The 21,333-nt window shown below is 43.0% G+C and overlaps 1 protein-coding gene across 1 annotated transcript in view; it reads left to right on the top strand.

Annotated features, from left to right (window-relative positions):
* The window catches only part of LOC109931369 (enhancer of filamentation 1-like), a 90,893-nt gene that overhangs the window by 66,377 nt on the left and 3,183 nt on the right, over window positions 1-21,333 (top strand). Inside the window, exons 3-4 of the mRNA XM_048608183.1 lie at window positions 15,096-15,209; window positions 20,811-20,939. Of these exons, the coding sequence (XP_048464140.1) occupies window positions 15,096-15,209; window positions 20,811-20,939 (243 nt within the window). The remainder of the gene's footprint in view (window positions 1-15,095; window positions 15,210-20,810; window positions 20,940-21,333) is intronic.

The raw sequence follows: 21,333 nt of genomic DNA, 5'->3' as shown, positions 1-21,333 counted from the left end.
CAGAATAAAACCAGCCTGAATCCAGATTAAAACTCTGAGACAGATTCTGAACAAAGCCTCACACCCACAATTCAGTGCCTGCCCTGAGATGTCACCTTTGGTATATTCCCCTGGCTCTGCCTGATTGTCATAAAAGCACAGCACTGACGTTGACTTTGTTAACAATTTACACAGTATCTAACACTCTTGGTCACCCACAGAGGTTTATCATCTGACACTCCACTCACACCAGTTATATGATCTTTAGTTTTTCCCTGCCCTTGATCTCTCTGCCTATTAACTCTGTGTCTGTGTGTCCTGCTCTCTCACTGCACCTGATGAAGGACCTGTGCTCCGAAAGCTTGTGTGATTAAAATAACTTTTTGGACTATAACCTGGGGTCATGTGACTTTTGACTGACCTGTGATACAGGGAAACTCCAGAGGAGGCCGAGATGGCTCATCTACTCAGTATCTCTGGCAGAAGCTGGAGGCAAATGCCTCAGCCTTGTCTTTTGTAACGATGTGCTGGTATTGTTGAGTATAAGAATATCAGTACCAGCTTCCTCCTCTTATCCACCACCATTTAGGACTAGATGTGGTTGGACTGCAGATGTTAGATCTGATCCATTGATTGTGGGATTGCTTAGTGCTGTCTATTGCATCTATTTGCCTTCTATCACCGTTCTTTGGTGGAAATTTCTCCTGCCCAGGAGTTGTGATCTAGATCCTGGTCACATCTAAGGATAGAATTAATTGCATTAACTGGGTTCTGGCACTGACCCTAGCATGGGCCCTGGCTGCTCAATTCCTAAGTAGTAGCACCCACTCCTCATCCTGTTGATCATTGCATTCTCTGGGCCATGAAAGTCACTGATCACTAGCACAGGCCATAGACAATTCAGACATTCTGATGCAACTATTGAGCAAGAGTTAGTGTGTTTCAATGACACAATTACCAAGAATAGGTGACTGAAGGTAACTGCCTTCTCTGCATGTAAGTAGCAAAAGCCACCCATATACAAGAACCATTTTCCTAGGGAGTGGGAATGGCTGGACATTCGGATCAGGTTGTGGAACCTATTCCCAAGCCACTTACTGACCTCCCTTTCTGTCTTTATGCCTTGGAAAATCAACACATCTCCATTAGGATAATCCAGCCTTCAGCTGTCTTTTTTCAGAGTTATGTCTTGCCTGGAAGTATCTTCTTTTCAAGTGATCTGACTGGCAGATGTCTACTCGGGGCCCTGGCTATGACTGTGCCTGACTTAAACCCCCCCTTCTCTGTCTTACAAATCTCAGACGGTCACCTACTATATGTTTGTCCAGCCATAAATGCAACACACCCACAATTTATTAAAAAAAAGACAAGGAACTCTTGCTCACATGAAAACAGTGGCTCTATAGTTTAGATACTCATCCTGGATAGTTTTCCCCAATTCTTTTTATGGATTTTGGTAGGAACATGTTGACTGAAACGGACCTAAAAGTGGCAGTGCCCTTTCTCATGGTGAGGAAGACCATTTCCTTCAGTGCCCGCTCAATGACAACTTTGTCACATGATGGTTAACTTTATGGTCTCTTGCTTCATTGTTTGCAATGTCCTGTAAACAAGAAGCTGACTGGTCGACAATGACTAGACACATTTATTATGTGGCCGGATCTATATCAGCGGTGTTTTGCTCACGAGGTAGCTGGACTTCCTCTTGCCTCATACAATATTTTCCTGACAATTGTACAGCATAAATGGTACCTGTCACTTGTCAGTCAAAGGTTAATTATCATCAAAATGCTGTTACAGACTGGTATAGGGTGATAATGAACAGTGCAGAAGAAACGACTAAATACTTTGTATGTAAATGTGTGTACACGTGTTTCTAGATTAGCAGCTAGATGTGCATCTAGTGATTACCTCTATTTGTGTATATTTCCCTGTGAATTTTTGATTTGATTTATTTATTGTCACATGCATTTTGTTACAAAGTACAGTGAAAAGTGTTGTTTAGTGTCGCCATGCTCCGGCGCCATCCTAAAACATAGAACAAATAAACCAAAACGTCAAATATAAAGGCAGAAAAATGAAGAAACAAAGACAAAGTGTCCAACTTTACAGACTTTCTTGTTAAGTGCACCGTGTGGGCCATGGGCCTGGCAGACAGGCACGAGTCTCCTTCATTGCATCGCAGCCTTCATTGCTTCACACCAACTCACCTCCACCGACGCCCTCACCAGTATGGGTCTTTGCTGGATCTTGCCAATGCAGATGTCACTGATGCCACCGGGTACCGCACCAGTACAAACTCAACTCCGCCACTGGTTCTCACACTGGGCCGCTGTCTCCATGAATCTCTGAGGGACAGTATGGACTTGTCGGGGCGAAGGGCCTGTTTCCACACTGCAGGGATTCTATGATTCTATGAATCTGAGTTGGAAGCAGACGCAGTCGGGAACCCAAAATCACCTCTGACACCGCTAATCTCTTTGTTTCCTTCTTTACTGTTTCTGTTTAATGCTTGAATTTTTCTGCTTGTTCCTGTTTTTTAATTGGTTTCCTTCTTTGTTCTTTTCTTTCTTGTGTTCTATAGCCACTGATTTCCCCTGGAGCAAATACTTGACATGAATTACAATCAGTTCAACATTTCTTGTAATTTGCAGTATTTTTCTAAAACATAGCTTTTAAACCTCTTGGGGTTCGTTCGCTATTCTGGTTTAAGAATAACTCTAATCTCACATCAACATGGTTGACTCTCTAATGCCCTTAAAAGCAGCTCTTCGTTAGACCATAAGACCATGGGAAATAGGGACAGGAGTAGGCCATTTGGCCCCTCAAGCCTACTCTGCCTTTCAATTGCATCATTGCTGATCCAACAGTCCTCGTGTCTGCTTTTCTGTGTTTTTCCCACAACCCTCAATTTCCACTAGCTAGCTGAATTGGTTTTGCCCCATTGCTTTACTCAGGGAGTGCAATGTGGATGGGGCAGTTGATTAACTGTGTAATCTGAAGCATTTCCCTCAGGCGGGCAGTCTTTCCATTGTGTGAAATATCTGGTATAATTGTTAACATGCGCAGCTGTCCGAGGACAGGTGTCTGAGGCTCTGCTGTGTGCACATGTTAGTAATTGTGGATAATGCTGGTTTTAAAACTCCACAGCTGTGTCTCACAATGCTGTGTTTACTAACACAAACCAATTAACAGCTTGACAATGTCATGTTACTGTGAGCTCCAGCGAGTGTTGAGGCTGTTTTAATTTTTAATCTCAAATTTAGAGAAAGTTGTAATATTAAAAATACAAAGTCAGTATTATAACCTTTTTTTTGTTAGATTTCTTCCCCTCCCCTGCTGAAAACAAAAACTGTTTTTGTTGAATTCCTGTTCCACAAGCACCTTACCCAAATGTCCAGCCTTCACAGTCATGCAGCGCAGAAACTGACCCTTTGATCCAACCAGTCCATGCCAAACATAATCCCAATCTAAACTAGTCCCACCTGCCAGCTCCTGGCCCCTATCCCTCCAAACCTTTCCTATTCATGCACTTATCCAAATGTCTTTTAAATGTTGTAATTGTACCCACATCCACCACTTCCTCAGGAAATTCGTTCCACATGTGAATCACCCTCTGTGTAAAAAAAAATTGTCCCTCACGGGCGACACGGTGGCACAGTGGTTAGCACTGCTGCCTCACAGCGCCAGGGACCTGGGTTCGGTTCCAGCCTCGGGCGACTGTCTGTGTGGAGTTTGCACATTCTCCCCGTGTCTGCGTGGGTTTCCTCCGGGTGCTCCGGTTTCCTCCCACAGTCCAAAGATGTGCAGGTTAGGCGGATTGGCCATGCTAAATTGCCCGTAGTGTTCAGGGAGGTAGAGGGTGTATATTAGGTGGGTCATAGGGGGATGGATCTGGGTGGGATGCTCTGAGGTTCGGTGTGGACCTGTTGGGCCGAAGGGCCTGTTTCCACATTGTAGGGATTCTAATTCTAATTCTAAATTCATGTCTTTTTTAAGTCTCTCTCCTCTCACCTTAAAAATGTGCCCCCTAGGCTTGAAATCTCCCATCCTAGGGAAAAGACTCCTACCATTAACCCTACCTATACTCTTCATTATTTTATAAACTTCCATAAGATCATCTCTCAACCTCCTGCATTCCAGTGGAAAAAGTGCCAGACTATCCAGCCTTTCTTTCTATCTCAAACCTTCCATACCCAGCAACATCCTGGTAAATCTCTTCTGAACCCTCTCCAGCTTAATAATATCCTTCCTATAACTGGGTGACCAGAACCCGACACAGTACTCCGGGAGAGGTCTCACCAATATCCTGTACAACCTCAACATGACTTCCCAGTTCCTGTGTTAGAGACTTTACCGTGACAATCAGTGGGCTACTGAACTGCCCTGTTAATATACAGATCAGCCATATTCTGACAGGGAACAGAAGCAAGAGATTGAACAGCATGTTTCTGTATCCATGTTTCCATGTGTTTAAACTGCTGCTTTAATTTACATTGCATTATGACACAATTGGGAAAGAATGCTGATGCTGAACCTGGGGTCATCACAAGGGTTAAATAAAGATTTAATCAAAGTACATGAAGACCCCAATTTACTTCTCTGATACACTGAGTTTAACAGAAAATATTGACTAGGTTTCTGTACTTAACAAGAATGACTGTTTGTCACAAATAAATAAATTCTGACCACAGGTAAACAACTGTGAACTATCAGCATATTATTTGACTAGTTAAAACAATCACCCTTTTTAAATGCACCCAACTCACATGGTTACAGACACTTCCAAACAAAAAAATACCTGGAGTTATGGGTGGAGGAAAGAAACGTCTTGGAAACGTAGTTCAATAGCATCAATCCAAAGTATTCAATGAAATGTTCCTTCTGCTTCCCAAGAGCATCTTTGACCACCTTTCTCCAGGTTCTTTCACTGCTTTATGGGAGGCACAGAGCAATTGGCACAGTCATTACTAAGTCTCTTAGATAATGGTTAAAAGCAATAGCTACAGCAACTGTTAGGAGAAAATAACTGGCTTCCTTCGGGTTCAGGTACTTTTACTCCAGACAGACACACACTCACACACACACACACACACACACACACAACAACTGGTCACAATTAAACAAACCAATCAGTAATCTGTTGCTGGTTGAATCTCAGAATGCACACACACCCTGTTGACATGCTGTGTTATCTCTAACCATCCCCCACCCCCCACTCCTTGAACAAAGCAGTAGTGTAAATTTAGCTCACAATGAATTCCAGTAATTTGTTCTAAAGGTGCAGAAGTTGCTTCCACATGCTGTTCTTTAAAACAGTACTTTTTCCATTTCAGTCCACAATCTAAAATACAATTTACAGTTATCTTTACAATATCCACTTTGCAAATACTTGGTTCTCAATGGGTTACTTACAATATAGTATGGGTGATTATTAGACTAAAACCCAGTGTTGTTTGATTAACACCATCCCTCACAGAAATGATGTATGCTTCAAATGTGGAGCATTGATCTGCAGCCAGTGACTTCCAGCTGTTGGTTTGTAGCCCCAGATGTTGAGGAGTAGGAAGGGGAAGAAATGTTGGAGCAGGATGTTTCTCCATTGCCAAATTATGGACCCATTCCAACAAACAGGAAAATGATAAGTGAGTGAAAAATAGGTCCACAGAATCAACCCATAGAAATAGCTTTGCAATGAGTGAGAGTAACTAACTGTAGCAAGCCTTTACCTGCATCATTACTGAAAGGAAAATATAGGAGCAACATACATATATTCAGTGATTTTCAATACTTCAGGATGTCCCAGAGCTCTTTAGAAATAAGGAAGCACTTTCAAAGTAGGTATTGAAATGTAAGAAATGTGGCAGTTAACTTGGATGTAGTAAGATCCCATAAACAGCAAAATGTATCTAACTAGATCATCTGTTTTAGTTATATTTGTTGAAAGATAAATATTGGCCAGTACACTTGCCTTTTTTGAAATAAACTCAATCTCTCCATTCTGAAGAAGGGTCACTGGACCTGAAACATTAACTCTGATTTCTGTCCACAGATGCTGGCAGACCTGAGTTTTTACAGCGATTTCAGGTCTTGTTTCTGATTTCCAGCATCTATAGTTCTTTCGGTTTTTTGTTTAATGTCTCAGGACACTGATTTTTTACAACCATCTAAGTGGTTCAACATCTCATCTGAAATATGATATTTGCATCAGTTGTAATGATAATGTATCATAACCTGAATTATTTATGGATATATTGAACTTTTAACTTCAATATACATACCTTTCTTTTTAAAAACACAAACTAAAAGATAGATAATGATGTGAATTCAGTATCTAAAATCCTCCTGTAGATTATATTGAGTTCTGAGAAGGAATATGGAATGTTGCACCTGAAGACTATCAAAGAAACATCAGATAGCAACACTTCACATGGAGAAGTGCTCTTCAAAAATTGAACTGTGATTTCTTGTAGTCTGAGTTTGTGGTTTGAGGTGAAAGAAAGTCAGTTCTAGGCTAAAGACACACTTCTGATTTACCCTTCCTGGAATACTCAAGAAAAGGGGTTAAAAATCAACTGCAACCACTGGTCCAATTTTTTTCCTGTAGAGAGTTGTGCATGTATGGAATGAACTGCCGGAGGAAGTGGTAGAGGCTGGTACAATTACAACATTTAAAAGCCATCTGGATGGGTATATGAATAGGAAGGGTTTAGAGCAATATGGGCCAAATGGGACTAGATTAATTTAGGATATCTGGTCGGCATGGACAAGTTGGACAGAAGGGTCTGTTTCTGTGCTGTACAGCTCTCTGACTCTGTGCGCAAGGGAGCTAGAGAGCTGGCATGCAGTGTGTCAGCTTGTGGTTCAAGTTCCACTGTGCTGAAGTATGCTGTACTGGGGCACAGATATGAACTTCCAGTAGACACCCCTGTCCGTGCAGCTAAAAAGACATATTTTCAACAATCAGAGAGAAACTAAGTGATCAGTCAAGCCCCTATGGAAGGAAACTGGATAAACTCCTTCAGCTGACTGCAGAATGAAGAACCTCCAAACAGCTACTCATCATAAGATGAATGGCAGGTGTATTTTCCCTAGGGTGGGTGATTTCAAGACTAGGGGGCATATTTTTAAGGTGAGGGAAGAAAGATTTAAAAAAAGACGAGGGACAATTTTATTTACACTGAGGGTGGTTCATGTGTGGAATGAACTTCCAGAGGAAGTGGTGGATGTGGGTACAGTTACGATGCTTAAAAGACATTTGGATAAGTACATGAACAAGAAATGTTTGGAGGGGTATGAGCCAAGCACAGGCAGGTGGGACAGTTTAATTTGGAATTATGGATGGCATGGACTGATTAGATTGAAGGGCCTGTTTCCATGCTCTATGACTCCATAACTGCCAAAGCCAGTACTATCATAATCATCCAGCTTAACTGCTGCAATTTTTCACAATCTATTTGGCATGGACAACCCAAAGACTGATTTATATATTCACACTTCTTTACTTTCACAATTGTATCATTTATTGTCATGTGTATTCAATATAAAATACAGTGAAAAGTGTGTACCGTCTCCATACATAAACACCATTCACATTAACATAGAATAAAATAATTTTTAAAAACTTAGAGAGTCCAACATTTCCTTCTCTGTTGCTACAGTCCATCTCCGAGCTACACCAGCCCATGCCCTGCTGCAGAGACTGTCCTGCTCTGGGCTTCCCCCTTTCAGACTCTGTCCATTTCTAATCAGTGTGTCATGCTTCATTATCCCTTCTTGTATTTTAGTCACCAATAAATCCACTCTTTTTTTTTGAACTCAGCAAAGCTTGGTTAAATTGGTTCCTTTTAAAACATAAATATACTTGGGCTGGGAAAAGGTAACCATGAGAGAAGGAATTCTTTTTACAATAATCTTGTCACAGGCAACCAAGGGAGGGATTAAGGAAAGAAGTGGAGCCAGTTCATCTCTCTTCAACCAGGAATATAACCATTGGGTGGTATCCTATCTGGCATTGGACTCTCATTCACAGACCAGTCATAAGACAGTGCAGAGTTCCCACAGTACTACTAGGGATTGTCAATTACGTATCAATTCTCTGGTTTAAAGTTACTGCTTTAAAGGTTAATCTTTCACACACAATATTCAACATATGACCAAGTAAATTGGTGAAATGGGCTGGACGATAATTGCCTGTACTATCCTCCAGCTGACTCACTGTGGAGCTCCCACACTAATCCATGTTGCTGTGTGGCTCTCCAGGCTGTGTAAATGACTCCACTGGGATGATAAAGATCGTAGCCAGCAGCTTTGTCCAAGTGCTCACATCCCCAGGCTTCCACCCTCAACGCCATCTTCAATTACTGTGCTTCACTTCTAGATACATGAAGCTGTCTACAATCCTGCTGCTATTAGCAACTAAAGGATTTCAATCAAGGAGCAATTCAGAATCAGGGCAAATTTCCTGTCCTCAGACAACATAGAGTCATTAACTGGGTCAGGTGAAAATTTAGAGTGGCACCTGTTAAGGTAGGTCTCCTTTCCTTCTAATGCCCTGATACAGATTCCTAAAGGGGGCGGTGTGGAGCTGGAAAGAGGACACATCTTGCACCCGCCCTCTCTCCTTCTGTAAGAAAATGAGAAAAGGGAGCAGGAGTGTACGATACTGTCCATTAAGCCTGATCAATACGAATGTGGCTGGTGGACTCATCTCCATTTTCCAATCTGCTCCCATGTGCTTTGGGTGGCAAGGTGGCACAGTGGTTAGCACTGCAGATCCAGGTTCAATCTCAGCTTCAGGTGACTGTCTGTGTGGTGTTTGCACATTCTCCCCATGTCTGCACGGGTTTCCTCCGGGTGCTCCGGTTTCCTCCCGCAGTTCAAAGATGTGCAGGCTAGGTGAATTGGCCATGGGAAATGCAGGGTTGTGGGGAAAGGGTTGGGTCTGGGTGAGATGTTCTGTGGACTCGATGAGCAAATTGGCCTGCTTCCACACTATAGGGATTCTATGATCTTTGATTCCCTGAGAGAGTAAAGGCCTGTCTACCTCAGCTTTAAATAAAAGCAGCTGCAATTTTCTGAGATAGGGAATTCCAAACATTCTCCACATTTTGAATGACAAAATGTCTCCTCTTCTCAGCCCTTGGTGATTACGCTGAGGCAGTAACATCACTGAAAGAGGCAGAGCCAAGTGAATGAGGTCCATGGGGTCACCCAACTCCTGTGTTTCAGGAGATGGGTGCCGTCACCTTTTAAGTTGTCAGTTTCCTTGTGGCAATGGAATGGCTGGGAACAGAGAGAAGCAGCAGATTTCGATCTTCCCTTGCCCTTGTACCATCATTTCTTAGTTATCTCTCCTTCCTTCCATCCTAACTCAGGCCCTCCCTTTTGTTCATCCTTCCCGCTTTCAGTCTTGCTTAAGAACATTTACATCTCAAAGTAATTTTAAATGCGCATACTACTAGAACATATAACCAAAACAAGTTTGCGCAGACAGCAATAAGACAATAGCCAGATGATGTGATTGTTCAGGACTTTGGGGTACTCCTTGCTGTTGGTGAGATTGTACTGTGGGATCTTTACATTCCACAGATGCATTCAGCTGGGGCCTTGGCTTAATTAATCAAATCTCATCTGAAAGAAGGGGTTGACTGGTTCACTTGGCTGGTTTGTGATGCAGTTCAATTCCCACACCGGCTGGGGTTACCATAAAGGACTCTCCTCAATCTCTCACCTCGCCTGAGGTATGATGGCCCTCAAGTTAAACCAGCACCAATCATCTCTCTCTAATCCCTGTGGTTTGGTAACACTATGGCAACTTTACCTTTTACCATCTGGAAGAGCATACCTCTGATAGTGCAGCACTCCCTCATCTTTCGCTGTAGAATTCCCGCTATGGAGAGATCCATAATCCTCTGTAGAGTTTCCCCATTCCCTAGACATTGCAAATGGATTCCAACACAGAGGGTTGACTTGGGTCTGACCCTCCCTGATCACACACATTATATTGCAGCTCCTTTGATTCTGAAATGACTCCCTTCACCTCACTCGGTGGGTTGTGATAGGCGGGTTATCAGAAAATGGATGAGCAGTGTTTGACAGTGAATTAAACTGAATCAAGTTATATTTTTAGGCGGGGGGACGGGAAACAGGATGTCTCAAAGAATATTGGTAGATATCCCAAAGAAATAAAACTCCAAGTGTTGCTCTCAAAAGAAGATTGGAATTTCTGGAGCTAACTTGTACATGTTCTTATATATAACCTCCAAGCCCCACATACAATTCAGGTAGAGCCCTTGATTGGCTCTCAGATTAAACTGAAAGTTCTGTAATTAGCCTTCCCTAAGTTAAAGGTTCTTTGGTAAAGAAAGTGCTTAAAATAGATTTGATGATTCAATTACAGAATGCTCTGAGTGATAACTAGCTTAAAACTGCAGTAAATTTCAAAACGCCAAGTTGACTCATCATCCATTGGTTTTTGGAAAGATTTCTACATTTTGTGTGATTTCACACCTAGACAGCATGGATCTAATTTTAAAATTATGTCTTCTTTGTACTTGACTTCTTCATCCGGGGTAAAGAGGGCAGGTACAGAGACTCTATCAAATCCTTTTACCATTTTAAAAACCTCTTTTCTGAGGAAGGGTCACCAGACCCGAAACGTTAACTCTGGATTTTTTTCTTCGCTGATGCTGCCAGACCTGCTGAGCTTTTCCAGCAACTTCTGTTTTTTTGTGGCTCTTACCATTTTAATTAGCTCGATCAATAAGTCCTTCTTTACTCAGGGGAAGATAAAGAACTTGCTGTGACTTGCTGTATTTTAACCCTTCAAGGCCTGGAATCATTGGGGTGAACGTGCATCCCCTCTAAGGTCATTATATGAGTGGTGGTGCAAAATGCACTGCTTGAAACAGAATACAGAACAGAATCTCCAGGTCTGGTCCCAGCAGGGCTGTTTGGTTTTGGTTTAGCAGTGAAACCTATCCTTGACAATTTGAGGTTATAGAGTGGTTTCACTTGCTCTGAGCATGATGTGTAGCTCTGATTGTCTACATTGATGTAGTTTCTTCTTGTATAGAAGCGGGGAGGATAGGAAAGAGAGGTCAAGTTGTGGTAATGTCACAAGAGTGGTAATTCAGAGCATCAAGCCGGAGAGATCTGAGTTTAAAATTTAAATTCAATAAAATCTGAATTTAAAAAATCTAACCTAATGGCAATCATGTAACAACCATTCGTTGCCAGGAAAACCCCATCTGGGTCACTAATGTCCTTTTGGGAAAGAAATCTGCTGTCATTACCTGGTCTGACCTTCATGTGACTTGACTCACAGCAATGTGGTTAATTCTTAACTGCCCTCTGAAATGGCCCAACAAACCTCTCAGTTCAAGGGCAGTTAGGTTTGGATAACAAATGCTGGCCTTAACAGTGATGACTGTCCATGAATAAAGATCATGGAGTCATAGAATTGTACAGAATGGAAACAGACCCTTCGGCCCAACTCGTCCGTGCTGACCAGATATCCTAATCTAATGCCATTTGCCAGCATTTGGCCCATATCCTCCAATCCCTTCCTATTCATATACCCATCCAGATGCCTTTTAAATGTTGCAATTGTACCATTTCCTCTGGCAGCTCATTCCATACACACAGCACCCTCTGTGTGAAAAAGTTGCCCCTTAGGTCCCTTTTAAATCTTTCCCCCTCACCTTAAATCTATGCCCTCTAGTTTTGGACTTTCTTATGCTGGAGAAAAGACTTTGGCTATTCACCCTATCCATGCCCCTCATGATTTTATAAACTTTTATAAGGTCACACGTCAGCCTCAGGAACTCCAGGGAAAATAGCTCCAGCCTATTCAGCCTCTCCCTATAACTCAAACACTTCAACCCCAGCAACATCCTTGTAAATCTTTTCTGAATCCTTTCAGGCTTAACAACATCTTTTCTACAGTAAGAGACCAGAATTAAAAGCGTTTTTCCAAAAGTGGCCTAATCAATGTCCTGCACAGCCATAACATGACATCCCAACTCCTATACTCAATGCAATGACCAACAAAGGCAAGCATACTAACGCCTACTTCTAAGGTGTGGTGAGAATAAAGAATGAAGGTGTGGAGAGAGAGAGAGAGAGCTGAGCCAGCAGATGGTCTGACTCACTTTAGCTAGGAGATCAAAGTCATTCTGCTTCTGACTTTCCCAGCCTATCTGGCGGACAGTTCTCATAGACCAAAGGCATGTTTCCACCAGCATTCTTCCACCCTGTTCTCTAAAACACTGCTATTCAAAGCAGCAAACAAAAAAAAGTGACTGTGAATGCAAGTGGCTCAGAGGACCCACAAAGCACAGGAGCTAGACCTCTGCCAGAGGTCTCAGTCACCCTGCAGGGAACACAATACTGCCTTGTTTAAATACACACTGCACTGGCTCAGGCCCCCTTGTCCCCCTCTAATAGAGACTAATTTGCAGCAAAGCCCAGAATATTCATTGAGTCTAACTAGTCTCCGTAGCAACTAAGAATCTTTGTATAAGTTCACCAGCGTGGAACAGTATGAAGGCAGTGACTGTCGTAATCAGACTCTGAATTGGGCTCTTTGCTGTATTGCCCTATAATTTATTGTAAATTTAAACAGTAAATTAGCATCGACAATGTATTATTACACAAAGAAAAACAAATAGTAGGATACAGGTCAGTATTGCCAACTCTTCAGGAATGTTCTATAGGCTTCAGGATATTGAGATTTCATTCCTGAACCCTATCACAAGTGAGCAAATATCCGCTGTCATTTGTTTTGAACACTGTTGTAAAAATGTTGGGAGAAACAGGGCTGTTTGACTGATAGTTACCAGTTATTGAGTTGTACATTGTTAGAATTTATGTACCTAGTGACTGGTGGACAAGAGTATGGGAGTGGGAAATTAGGAGGGGGTGGTGTGTTGTCACTTCTGCTTGGATGTATACCTGGAACTTTCATCATATGACCTCCAACTGCTCCCCACTGCCCCAAATGTTCTGCCATTGGTCAGCCAATATGGCCGTTCTCTCAGTGTACTGCCTATCCAACCAATAAGAAAGCAAACAGACTTGGTGTTTCCTGATTGGTTGATTCCTGACAAGTCAGTCAGACAGGAATTATTTTCCCCAGAGAATTTTTCTGACATTAATGAACAAAAATGTCCAATGGAAATGAAAAATGAATGCACGTTATTTATTAATAACAGATGACTTTTCTCCTGATTACTCATGGTATTGCATCGGGTGAATGGCAACCCCAAGAGGACTTCATGCAATGGATACTCTGGGAATATGTGTAGTGCTGGTGAACCATGTATGGGTCTGGGTCTGCAGTGATTTGTGAAGAGGTTAGCTCCAAGAAGGCAGAGTCACACAGTCAGTGTGATTGGTTGTGAGCCACCTTAGACTGCATGGTGGTCAGTGGTTAGCACTGCTGCCTCACAGCATCAGGGACCCGGGTTCAATTCCACCCTCAGGCGACTGTCTGTGTGGAGTTTGCACATTCTCCCCGTGTCTCCATGGGTTTCCTCTGGTTTCTTCCCACTGTCCAAAGATGTGTAGGTTAGGTGGATTGGCTATGCTAAATTGCCCATAGTGTCCAGGGATGTGCAGACTAGGTAGATTAAGCATGGGAAATGCAGCGTTATAGGGATGGGGGGCTGATACATCTAGTTGGGATGATCTTCAGTGTACACTCCAGGGGTTGAATGGCCTGCTTCCACACTGTAGGGATCCTATGGCTGCCTTCAACATCCCCATTTGTCCCAGCCATTTGGCTGAACAATGCAGAGAAAACATACAAACATTATGAATAGAAGTGTTAGTGGTGGTTATTGTAGTAGAACCCCTGTTTCTAAGTCAAAATATTGTGCACTCCCTTTCGAGTGCACAATCTAGGCTGATACTCCAGTGAAATGCACATTGTCCTGGGTGTTGTCTTTCTAATGAGATATTAAACCCCACTCTGACCTGTAAATGATCCTGCAGAGAAGAGGAGGGGGCATTATCCTGGCCCTCAGGATACTTATCCCTCAGCAAACATCACTTATAAATATCACTTGTTCATTATCACATGCTCTTTGGAACTTGCTAAACACAATTTGGCTCCCACTCCTCCTACATCACTATAATGACTACATTTCAGAATTGTTAGGGCAGTGGTTTGGGTTGTCCCAAGATTGTGAAAGGGGCTCAGTAAAAGATTTTTTTAAAATTTAAAAATAAAGCAAAAAGCTTGTTTTTATTTGTGTGTTTTATTTCCCTGCCATTCTCTCTGCTTCAGGCAGGGTATCCTGCTGAAGGTTTAGTGCTATGATTGAGTCACTGTCCAGTCAGCTTTCTCATATGACTCATAATGGTCTGTCTGGTGTGTGTCTATGTCTCTGTGTGTGTGTATCTGCTTGTGTGTGTGTGCAGTCTTTTAACATGGGGAGGCTGTTGCAGTGCAACTACCACAGGGTAGTTTTTTTTCCAGTAATGGGGCAGCGTTTGCCAGATCTGACACTACTTTTACGCAAAGCGTATTTTCCATAAGAAGGTTCTGAGCACTGGTCAGGTTCATGCTTTTATTGTGACCTTGATGTGATGAAGACAACCAACACTGGAGTACAGCCCGTCTCTGAATTCTAATCTGGGACATCTAGTCTCTGTTATTTAGAAAAGATGAGATTCCTACCCTCCCCCATAGTGCTCTGGGACATTATGAAGCTCAGTAATTCCAGAATTGAATAATATTAGTGAGCCTAACTGTGCTTCTGAAGTGGACTATCGGATCCTGAGATGCCTCATTGTCTGGGTACAGACTTTTATTCATTCACTTTATCCTCAGCCCTTGCTTATAAAATGTGACATTTTGGGTAGGGTGGTATAATTTTCTTATACAATAATGACATTTGATGTTAAACTGTGTGGAGTGAGGAAAATATTAGAAGAGGATGGGAGACCGATTATGATGGTATCTGAGTGTTTGTGAAAGGTTTCATTTTTGTTGTCGTGACACTGAAAGAAGTACAGACCTCACTGTGACAAATCACAGATCTCCACTTAGACTGTATGAGCAGTACCTGTATTAACTAGCAACAATGTTATTTCTGTTTTATCTGTAGGCATCTACTCTTCCCAGAATGGGTCAGGCGCCACTCCTTAAGTCAATGTCAGGACCTTACGCTGATGCATATGATATTCCACCGTCCCATGTTCCTGGAATCCAGCACAGTCAGGTAATGCAAAGAAATCTAACCATCAACAGACATTGGATACACAGCACAAAAACATTTATCCCAAACAGTGCATACCAGCGTTTTATGGTCCACTTGAGCCTCCTCCCATCTTTTCTCATCTAAATCTATCATTGTAACTCTCTATTCACTTCTCTCTCACTTGTTCTGCGGGTCACTGGACCCGAAATGTTAACTCTGATTTCTCTCCACAGATGCTGCCAGACCTGCTGAGCTTTTCCAGCAATTTCTGTTTTTGTTTCTGCTTTACAGCATCCGCAGTTCTTTTGGTTTTTATTCCCTCACTTGTTTGCCTGGCTTCCCCTTAAATACATCTGTACTATTTGTCTTAACCATTTCCTCTGTTAGCAAGTTCCACATTCTCACTGTTTAGGTGACGAGGCTTCTTCTGAATTCCCGATTAAATTTCTTTCTATTTTATATTGCTGACCTCCAGTGATGCTGTTCCCCACAAGAGGGAATGTCTTTCTGTGTCCATTCGATCAAAGTCATTCATAACTTTATTCTTTTTCCATGTATTCTGATTGTGTTTCTGATGACATCCTTAGATATGCAGACTGTGCATTATAAGACCATTAAACCATACAACATAGGAGCAGAAATTAGGCCATTTGGCCCATTGAGTCTGCTCTGCCATTCAATCATGGCTGATAAATTTCTCAGCCCCACTCTCCCACTTTCTCCCCGTAACCTTTGAGCCCCATAACAATCAAGAACCTATCTCTGTTTTAAATATACTCAATGACCTGGCCTCCACAGCCTTTTGTGGCAATGAATTCCACAGATTCATCACTCTCTGGCTGAACATGTTTCACCTCATCTCCGTTTTAAAGCATATTCCCTTTACTCTAAGGCTGACGCCCCCGGGTCCTACTCTCTCCTGCCAATGGAAACACCTTCCCAATGTCCACTCTATCCAGGCCTTTCAGTATTCTGTAAGTTTCAATTAGATTCCCCCTCATCCCCTCGAGTATAGACCCAGAGTCTGCATTCTGTGACTTCAGGTTATAAACTGGAGGTTGCACAAATCATAGAATCATCATAGAATCCCTACAGTGTGGGCAACAGGCCCTTCAGCCCAACATGCCCACACTGACCCTCAGAGCATCCCACCCAGACTCATACCCCTATAATCCACCTCATCTACAGATCCCTGAACACTATGGGCAATTTAGCATGGCCAATCCACCTAGCCTACACGTCTTTGGACTGTGGGAGGAAACAGGAGCACCCGGAGGAAACCTATGCAGACACAAGGAGAATGTGCAAACTCCACACAGACAGTTGCCTGAGGCTGGAATCGAACCCGGGTCCCTGGTGCTGTGAGGCAGCAGTGCTAACCACTGTGCCACCGTGCCGCCCCGGTCATCATGGTGATCTTCAGTTGCTTCTGAAGGTGTTCATTTTTGTTGTTCATTTTTGCTGCATTTGGAAGTATTTGCTGATCCCTGATCCCTTACTCAAATGGTCATTCTTTATGTGTGAGCTTTTACCAGGAATTTGAAACTGCTGCATAACAGTGGATACCAACCTTAAATTCACTCGAATGTATACAACATCTGGCAGGACCACTGGATATTGAACCACACAGCCTGATTTTTACACTCCCAGGCCGATGGCACTTTGTACGGCTAACTCAGCACAGATCAGGGTCAAACTGTCCAAATGGTTAAAGTTTTGGGGCCTTAACATTCATTGGTATTTCACAAAGTCAGACTAAAGCAAAACAGAGCTGAATCGCAAAGACAAAGACACAATTGATAAAGCTTCGTTTAAGAAACAGATTTAAATTTATGGAAATCTTTGCCAATTACTGTTTGAATCTGCATCTCAATACTTCTGAACAGCTCTTAGATCTGAGAGCTCACCCTCACGCACAGATTAATTTATGCACATTTTTGAATGCAACAGTTTTCAGGGTTTGTTTTCAGTTGGTTACTGGCAGCAATATCTGTGCTGGCCAGAGGACAGAGGTTCTCAATTTTATTCACAAAATTTGCTTATTCCACACACCATCCTTTCTGGGGAAGGATGCTCTTGCTCTCGTGGGAGTGCAGTGAAGGTTTACCAGGCTGATTCCAGGGATGGCAGGACTGACATATGAGGAGAGATTGACTAGGTTGGGATTGTTTTCGCTGGAGTTCAGACGAATGAGGTGGGGGGGGGGGGGGGGGTCTCATAGCGACTTAAAAAATTCTACACGGGCAAGACAAGGTAGATTGCAGGGAGGATGTTCCCAATGGTAGGTATATCCAGAACCAGGGGTCAAGATTTGGGGTAGACCATTTTTGACAGAGATGAGGAGACATTTCTTCATCCAAAGAGTGGTGAGCTTGTGGAATTGATTAGAACAAGAAGTAGTTGATGCCAAAACAGTGAATGTATTCAAGAGATGACTAGATATAGCACTTGAGGCGAATGGGATCAAAAGTTATGGGGAGAAAGCAGCCTTAGGCTATTGAGTTGGACGATCAGCCATGATCATGATGAATGGTGGAGCAGGCTCGAAGGGCCAAATGGCCTCCCCTTGCTCCTACCTTCTATGTTTCTATGTTCCAGCACTCAGAGAGTCAGGGGTTCAGTATCTCAAATGTTAATAGAGTCAGACAGCATAGAAACAGACCCTTTGGTCCAACCAGTCCATGCCAAATACAATCCCAAACTAGACTAATCCCAGCTGCCTGCTCCTGGCCCATGTCCCTCCAAGCCTTTCCTATTCATTTAATTATCTAAGTGTCTTTTAAACATTGTAATTATACCTGCATCCACCACTTCCTCAAGAAGTTTATTCCACACACAAACCACCCTCTGTGTAAAAATTTTGCCCCTCATGTCTATTTTAAATCTCTCTCCTCTCACCTTAAAAAGGATGTGCCCTAGTCTTGAAATCCCCCATCCTAGGGAAAAGACACCTATCATTAACCCTATCTATACCCCTCATGAATTTCTAAACCTCTATAAAGTTACGTCTCAACCACCCACATTCCAGTGAAAAAAGTCTTATTATAAAGTTTGGGCCAATATGGAGGAGGGGACGGTAGTGGTGGAGGGGATGGTGATGGTGGTCCGGGGGTGGGGGTGGGGGGTGGAGGTGGGTGTTGCTGGTGTGTGGTAGGTAGGGGAGGGGTTGCAAACTGTGAGATTGGAAAAGAGTAATTCAGGACAATGCTAGGGAAACTGAGGCAATCAAGTTGGGGAGAGGCTAGCAAGCTGATGGCAATCAGGAGAGATCGCTTAGGATGGGTGTAACTGGCAACAGAGAGTGAGGGCAGTCACGAGGAATAAGTGGCAGAAGGGGGATAGGGGCAGCCAAGGACAGGCAGAGGAGCAATTGAGGGTAAGGGAGAGGCCAGGTGACTGACGGTGTGGGCAAGGGGTAAATGTGGTTTAGGAGAGGGGTAACCGAGGGAAGGAAAGTGGACAACTGAGGATGAGAGAGAGATGTTTGTTCAGGAGGGTAATCAGAAGCGAGAGGATCCTCATCAATAACTAATAGTAACCCACTGCGATTATGCTGAGAATTCCCTGTATAACCAACATTAATATAACAGACTGATGGCCTATGTATCTATGGTGATCACAGATGTAACACCATTAGCTTATCCACAACCAGTAGCAATCCTATAAGCTGTATGTCCTGTAACAGCTCTCAAAATAATACCACATTAAACTAGGTGTGGCCTGTTCCTGAGTCAGGACCCCTCACTAAAGGTCTGGTTCACTGCCTTGTCAGGGTAGTGTGGGGGTCATTCACTTGGACACAATGGAAACTTCCCCATTTCTGATTCCGTCAGTTAGAAAAAAAACATTCTTTAGGCTGCCATTGAACAAGGATAGTCAACTATATGCAAAGCAACAATTTACATTTATGTAGCACCTTTAATGTAATAAAACAGCCCAAGGTACTGCATGGGGCACTATTGGGGAAACTCAGTTCTTAGCCACATAAAGATACATATGCGGAAGCTGGTAACAACTTCGGTCAGATTTTAAGGATTCTCTTAGAAGAAAAGACAAAGAAGTCTGGGAGTGGGAGGAGAAATTCCAGGGCTTGGAGTATCGAGGATGTTCAAGGGGTCAGAATTAGACAAACACAGATATCTAGGAGGGTTTTGGCACTGGAGGAGGTTAGGCAAATAGCAAAGGGTGTGGCCATGGAGAAATTTGAAAGGGACAAAAAAAATTGTAGATGTTGGAATCCAAGATTTCAAACAAGAGGCTGGAAGAACACAGCAAGCCAGGCAGTGTTTGCAGGAAAGGAGAAGTCAACGTTTTGAGTATTACCCCTCATCATGACTGGATGTGAGGGTAGGATGAGCTGCAGATAAAGAAGGTGGGGGGGAAGGGGTGGAGGTAGAATGGTGGTGATAGGTGGGCAGTGGTAGTAGGTACGACCTGGTTGGTGGATGGGAGGGATGAATCTGGTTGGAGGCTGGAAGGGAGGGTCAGAAGGTGGAATGGAAGGGAGGAGGTGGGGCTGGAAAGGGAGCTGGGGGATGGGTGGGAAAGTTATTTGAAATTGGAGAACTGAACATTGAGTCCTCCAGGCTGTAGGGTGCCCAGGCAGAAGATAAAGTGTTGTTCCTCAAATTTGCGTTGTGAGTCACTGCAACACTGGAAGTGGCCGAGGACGGACATGTTGGAAGAGGAGTTGGTGGGGGTGGAGGTGGGAGTTGAAATGGGGGGTTACTGGGAGGTTAGGCTGGCCTTTACGTACCAGGCAGAGATGCTCGGCGAAATTTGAAAACCTTGATGAGAATTTTAAAATCAGGAGTAAGTGTAGGTCAGCGAGCACCAGGGTGATGGGTGAATGAGCCTTAGTTAGGACACAGGTAGAAGAGGACCTCAGCTGAATAAAGCATAATGCAACATCATGTGCATTGCTGGGTTACATAGATGGTCCCATTATTACAAGGTCAACACCCTGGACCTCCACACCTCCCAGAGAATTGTCAGCTCTGTGTCAATAAGTTATTATGTAGAACAATTGGGGATGCTGAATAAATCAGAAACAAAAACAGAAATTGTTGGGAAAACTCAGCAAGTCTGGCAGCATGTGGAGAGAACAAAAGAGTTGACATTTCGGGTCCAGTGACCATTCTTCAGAAAGTTCTGAAGAAAAGTCACTGGACCCGAAATGTTCATTCTGATTTGTCTCCACAGATATTGCCAGACCTGCTGAGCTTTTCCAGCAATTTCTGTTTTTGTTTCTAATTTCCAGCACCCACAGTTCTTTCAGGTTTTTGCTCAATAAATATGACTCTGGCAGCATCCCGAAACAAGACATATATTTGAATAAATAATTGTGAAACTAAGTCAGTCAGACTTGGAAAGTGCAGGATTATTTCTAATTGCTACAACTGGACTCTGTAAAGTTTTAGTCTCCATTGCCCCCTGCTGGAAATGTATGATATAGACCCAGCGTAAGGGCTCAGCTGTGACTCACTCCTGCCCTTAGACTTGCTCTTCTTAATTGAATGCCCAGTTGGCATGCACAAAGAACACTATTGCTAAAAAAATCTTAGAATATTCTACATGAAAGACCTGTGAAATGACATACTTTACAAATATATTTTCCCCTAGATGTATGGCAGTCCTGGACCAGCAAGGAAATTCTCAATGTTCCAAACTGAAGCAGAGAAGAATCTAATCCAGCAGCTTTACGACATTCCACCGAGTCTCGAGAGGCCCAGAGCTGTAGCCCCGCAGCAGGTAAAAGAATGGCTTTTCCTTGTTCACATCTGACATGAATTTCCGAAAAGTGTCTCACTTGGACTATTTCAGTAAAGGAATGAGAAAATACACAACTTCAGGATGTTCCAAGGCAACAAGAAATACTCTTGAAATTCTGCTTCGTGCCAAAAGTAGTAGCAAATTTGCATAGCAAGACTCCACTGGCAGCGAGGGTCATGATCATAACCAGATAGTCTCTGATAATGCTGTTGGTCAGAAGAACTACCCTCCTCTTCTTTGAGCAGTGACCATGACATTTAAGGGGAGTAGAACAGGCCTAAGGTTTACTGTTTTGCCCAGACTATGGCACCAATGACAGTGCAGCGCATTGTCGCTGATGCACCAAAGCATCAGGATAGATTTTGGTTCAAAT

The sequence above is a fragment of the Rhincodon typus genome, chromosome 19, assembly GCF_021869965.1.
Source record: "Rhincodon typus isolate 14 chromosome 19, sRhiTyp1.1, whole genome shotgun sequence".
Classification (NCBI taxonomy): Eukaryota; Metazoa; Chordata; class Chondrichthyes; order Orectolobiformes; family Rhincodontidae; genus Rhincodon; species Rhincodon typus.
Note: the sequence above shows the minus strand (reverse complement) of the source record. Positions and strands in the feature narration are given on the sequence as shown.